Source organism: Colius striatus, chromosome 4 (genome assembly GCF_028858725.1).
Source record: "Colius striatus isolate bColStr4 chromosome 4, bColStr4.1.hap1, whole genome shotgun sequence".
Taxonomy (NCBI): Eukaryota; Metazoa; Chordata; class Aves; order Coliiformes; family Coliidae; genus Colius; species Colius striatus.
In genome coordinates this window covers 78,612,672-78,618,671 of record NC_084762.1, presented here as the reverse complement: position 1 = coordinate 78,618,671, position 6,000 = coordinate 78,612,672, and the positions used below count along the sequence as shown (strand labels likewise).

The 6,000-nt window shown below is 36.8% G+C and overlaps 1 protein-coding gene across 1 annotated transcript in view; it reads left to right on the top strand.

The window, feature by feature from the left end:
• Positions 1-465: 465 nt before the first annotated feature.
• The window catches only part of ANGPT1 (angiopoietin 1), a 161,300-nt gene continuing 155,765 nt past the window's right edge, over positions 466-6,000 (top strand). The window contains exon 1 of the mRNA XM_061994978.1: positions 466-891. Within this exon, the coding sequence (XP_061850962.1) occupies positions 595-891 (297 nt within the window). The 5' untranslated portion in view covers positions 466-594. The remainder of the gene's footprint in view (positions 892-6,000) is intronic.

Below are 6,000 nucleotides of genomic sequence, written 5' to 3'. Positions count from 1 at the left end.
GTGTATTAAGGTGGACTGCCTTCCTTATTAAACTTCTGTGAATTCGTCAAAAGCCCTTAGTAGTTGTGTGCAACAGGGGCTGGAAAGCCATGCAGGATTGAGGTCATGCATCCAGCCAGTTTGTAAGATGATCCCTCTGTAGTGAGCCATCAGCCATCCTTAGCATAGGGGCGCACTCATACACGCATTCCTGTCAAGTCATCTTGTGAAAGGCTGCTTGCTTCCAGCTTGGCTTGAAAGTGCAACCTTAATAAAACTCACTGAAGTCTGAGAGAAAATAGCAGTTCTGCAGCAGATAGTGTAGGGGAAAGAGACTGGGATATGCATATGCAGCTGACTAAAGCAGGCTACATGCTGGACTGTAGCAGAGAGGAAACAATAAATCTTAACTACTATGCAATAAATATTCCCAATTTTAACTAAGGAAGCTATCCTCACAGTGAAATTAAAAAAAATAACACTTTATCCAAGCTCGGTTACTAAAGCGTGCTCCTCCAGTCCTTTTTCCAAAAGACTTTAAGGGAAATTAAAAACAAATTTAAAGAAAGAGGAAGACGAATTTTTCTTAAAGGAGGAAAGGAAAGTAACAATAACATGTCAGTTTTTCTTTACTTTACTTTCCTGGCAGCTATTCTTGCTCACATCGGCTGTAATAGCCAGCGTCGGGGTCCAGAAGCCAGTGGAAGAAGATTTAACCGGATTCAGCATGGGCAGTGCACCTATACTTTCATTCTGCCTGAACAGGATGGGAACTGTCGTGAAAGCACGACAGACCAGTACAACACAAATGCTCTTCAGAGAGATGCTCCTCACGTGGAACAGGATTTCTCTTCCCAGAAACTGCAACATCTGGAACATGTGATGGAAAATTACACTCAGTGGCTGCAAAAAGTAAGTGGTTTTTAATTTTTTTTTTTCCTCATTTCTCACTAAATGGAGTTTTTGGTGATGCCTGCACTGTTCAAAGTTTTCATTAGTTTCTGTGAGAACTGAGGTAATAAGGAGAGATTGAGTTTGTGTCTGTGTAAGGGAGTAATATTCCAGACAGAGTGCACCCTTCTCAGTGACATTGCTCGTGAGAGCAGAATTTTCTTCATGTACTGAAAGATGAAACTTCTTAAAGCTTTATCTCAAGAGACCAAGGATGTTTGTGAGCCAGAAAGCACAGAAATCCTCTAGAGACTCTAATGAGAGAGCTTACTAAGTATCCCTACAAACTCTGCTTATAGCTCACAGCTTCAGATCAGATGCCACACAGGATACCTGCTACTTTGACAGCAAAAAAGAACATATAAAAAAAATTGGCATTTGAAGGCACTGGGTTAAGAATATCATTGTTCCTCTGTAAATAGATCCTGTAAAGCTATTCTACCCAGCTAATTGCTGGAAAGAAATGAGAAAGTATATAGGCATTTGCACTCCCTAAACATCACAGTAAACATTTTGAACTGTGTAGATTACATTGGACTTGAAACAGCTTGTTTTCATTTGTGTATGGATATGTACATTCTTTCATAGAAAGAGAAAAATGGATTTGAAGGTGTTGCAATACCTTAGCAGTAGTAATTACTTTTAAGAATTTCTACAATAGATCTGAACTTCTAATAAACTTCTCAGTATTTTATGCATGAGATGAAGTTTGGAACTGGAAAGACTTAAATATGTGAATAAATTAATTCATATGAGCAGTCCCATCCACCTTAACAGGATTACTCACTTGTGTAAAATTATACACCTTGTAGAATCTTGTCCATGCCTTGATAATGAAAACGCCTTAGGACAGCTGACCAGTGAAAATAAAGAAACAAACAGTCTTTGTATATAGTTGCTTGTAACATTCCTATTCTCACACTGGCATTTTGACCCAGCAAAACTTGGAAAATTGAGCAATAGAGTAATGCAACTGACATGTAAGATGACACAAGAAAACCGCTGTATGTACCCACTTGAGAGATACATGGTTTAACTCTAACACAAGTTGATCCTAAGAATGAATATCATAAAAATTCTAGTGAAGACTGTACTAAGTGGACTAAAACTTCATTTAAGCATAGATACTGTTTCCTATCTCATTTACATTTGTTTCATACAAACAGTATACAAGACAGAAATATGTTAAAAAGTATATACAGTCATGCCCATCCCCCTAACCCTGCTCAAATCTTTAGAGATCATTTCCTGATCTCTTGGTAAATTAATTGTGCTCTTTGCATATCTGGCTTTGGCAAGAGAGAAAAGACTCTGTCCATTTAACATGTGACTATAAACCAAAATATAACCAAGCATTTCCTTTTTAGACTACTTCTCTAATTTTTTTAACATCTTGATCTGCTTCAGGGAATACAAGGCTGTGAGGGGATGTCTTTCGCAGAAGAAAGCATTTCTTAAGAAATTATATTACTGTACTTTGGGAGGCTGAGGCAAGCATTAAAAAAAGGAAATTTGCTGCCTGTGTTTATGCACACATGATTTTACTTGAACAAATTGCCTGCTGAATCATGCTTGTAAGACCTTACTTATTCTATGTTTGTCCACTAGAGACTGAACTAAGATCACTGTTTCACTGTGAACTGAATGTGAAGAAATATGAGTCTCTGGTGTGTGAATGTCTGAGTTAGGGTTAGTCCTCTCATGCTTTGGAGGGAAGTGATTAAACAGGTAGGAAGCCTCGTAAGAGGGACTTGTATTTGAGGACTATTTTCTTCTGCAGTGAATGTAAAACTGGCTATGGGCGGAACTGTCCCCCTCCTGCTTTCCTTCCCAGCCCCCAGCCCTCTGCTCCCAGGGGTTTACATAAAACTGGGATTGTGCATGTATCCCCATGTGTCAGTTTTCCCTGGGATGAAAGGACTCGTTTCTCTGTGTGATGGAGTATGCCTCACTCTGAACAAATGGGGCTGATCCAGCTGCATTATAACATCTCTGAATACTGCAACTACTTTGTTGCTGTTGCCAGTACAAAGCTTCTCACCCATAACTCATTTCCTTTAAAAACAAGCACAATGCCTAATTGTAATGAGTATATTATGCAGATATCTTGCATCTCATTCTTAAAATCTGCATTTATTTTATCCCCTAGATTTTTAATATCAGATACAGCTGCTGCTACACTAAACAGCATTTTATAATGCACCTGCTGTGAACAAAGTAAAAAATAATTAATAACTATAGGTCTATAGCTCTATGACTGGAAGTGAATAGTTGTAATAAGAAATAATGTTTAAGAATTTGAGATATGTTCTGATATATAAAGGAAATATGTTTAATTAATTTCATTAAAATTGTACATAGGAAATGCTTGGCAGGATTAATTGTTTTCTCAGCACAGATACTATCTTACAATATGGAAAGAGTATTTATTTTAAAAGTTTGTAAGAATCCAAATTTCCTTAATTCTGTAGTATTTTAATTTTAAAATGTTTTAACTTGATATCTAAACTAGCTGATTTCTAGGAGCAAAACAAGTATTCATTTTTTTAATATGTAAATTTTCTAATGCTTAAAACCAAAGTTCTTTGAGGACCTACAAGCTTAATTTTAGATAAAAATACTCTTGCTTGGGGAGCCAATTACAGACAATTAAGTCCCAGCCTGGTCCATTAGTATTTGCATATCTATAGTCAGGATAACTAGGATTGGTTGGCAAACCAAGGACAAGACAAAAGGCTTTGCGCAGAAAGTACTTGGGAGAAGATGGGTAAACATTGGGTAAACATTTTCTGAGATTTTCCTAGAACTGTTTATTTTAATACCGGATAACTTTCCCCATTGTTTAAGCTTGAGTTTCATTTCTGCAATATGTTTATACTAATAGTTCAAAACAAACAGTTCATCACAAGTTTCTTTCTTGCAGTAACTGACTGGCACACGTGATACTGTTTGGTATTTAATTACAGCACTAAGTATTGCCAAAGAGGAGTTACATGGAATTTTAACATCATGTTCTGATTGAGACCTTTCTGTTAGGCAACTTGCTGAACTTACAGTATCTATGAACTCAGTATATATTCAGGATAGGTACCCAGATGAACGTTTCCTACACTTATCCCTCAGTCCAAATAGAAGTAATAATTGCTATTAGAGTAGGAAGTGAATTTTACATGATTTAGTCTTTCTTTTTTTCTGATTGTTACCTAAGTAGAATACCATAAAAGTTTAAAATTAATGTTGAATAATAGTATACTATAAGAACTTAACACAGATGTGCAAGTTGGAGTTGAAAGTGAACCACACTTATTCTGGTCAGCCACTATCCATACTTAGATTTTTTTTTTTTTTCTCAGCATTTTCTCTGGAAATATTGATGGCACCACTACAGTTAAAACTAGATAAAGAACTTTCAGCTCTCTTCTCTTTCCCTTTACAGTGCTTGTGCTGTCACCAACTATAACAGAATTAACATAAAATTTTGAAATGGATTCAGTAATTAATGAAAGAAATTATGAGCAATTTTTCTTTAGTATCTGTAGCCATTTGATAGTCTACTTTAAAGCTTATACTTACTCTGCAAATAAATTGCTAAATTATTTGTCTATGACATTCTCTATGCTCTCTGTTGAGTTGTTTTACAGAAGTAACATCTCAAGTGCTCACTTGAGTTTTAAACATGTAAGGAATCTAGATTTTGAAGGGGACCACTTATTGCACAGAAGAAACTGGCTTTTGGACTGATGTTTGTCATTGTGTGCCATAGCTCCATTAAAAGTCTACTCCCCACTGCTGTCAGGGGATCCACTGCAATGAAATAGTAATAATATGCTTGTGGAGTGGCTGGATTTTGCCTTGGATTTCATATGGTGAGGATAGGAAAATTCCTTATGTGTCACTTTTGTTGTGAATCTGTGTGAAAGTGTGACAGAGCCTGTGCTGAGGAAGAGAGTTCTAAAGAACTGTCATAATATCCTCTGAGGTAGATTTATATTGATATAAAGATGGAGGTGACCATAGTGTATGTAAAATTTCAAAGCATTAAGAAACCAGTTATCCCTAATTGAACTACGACAAGAAATAGTAAAAAACTATTTTTATTTATGATTATGTCTCATTGTGTGTTTTATAATGTAACATGTGACCTTGAAGTCCACATCACAGAATCACAGAATGATAGGAGTTGGAAGAGACCTCCAGAGATTGTCTAGTGCAGCTGTTTGCTAGAGCAGGCTCCCCTCAATCAGGCCGAACAAGAACATGTCCAGACAGGTTTGAAAACCTCCAGAGAAGGAGTCTTCAAAATGTCTCAGGGCAGCCTGTGCCAGGGCTCCCTCACCCTCTCACAAAAGAAGTTTCTCCTTTTGTTCAATTGGAACTTCCTGTGTTCCAACTAGTGCACACTACCCCTTGTCTTGTCGCTGGGCACTACAGAAAAAAAAAACCTGAACCCATCCTTTAAATACCCATTGTTTAGGTATTTATAAGCCTTGGTGAGATCCTCTACCAGTCCTCTCCAGGCTAAAAAGTCCTAGGTCTGAGACCTAGATGAGAGATGTTCCAGTCCTCTAAATACATAATATTTGTACATTAAATGCAACCAGAAGATCCATGATAAACTTCTGTTAATTTTTTGCAAATAAAAGCCGGTCATTAGGTTTGGAATCTGCCATTCTACTTGTATGGGCATTACAAACAGGGCTGTGTAAGAAATGACTTTACATTAATCTTTCATTTTTCAAGATAGACCAGGGCTGAAAGGAAACAGAGAACTTCATCCACAACTGTTCACTAGACTCCTATTTGGAATCCAGCTTGAACCTGGATTTCTCGTCTGAACCAAGAGGCTGTTTAGTATTTTAAGTGTACTTTTTTGCTTTGGAATCAATGAATTCTGATATCCAAGCCTCATCTTAGTGACATTTGAGGTGCAGTTCCCACAAACAAGCTCCCACAAACTAATGGTGGGATTCAAATTAGAAGGATTACTTATATAGTATGTGCTACTCAATGAATAAGTATACATAAAAGCCAAATTTAAGGAGAAATAATCAGTTCATGGAAACAAACTTC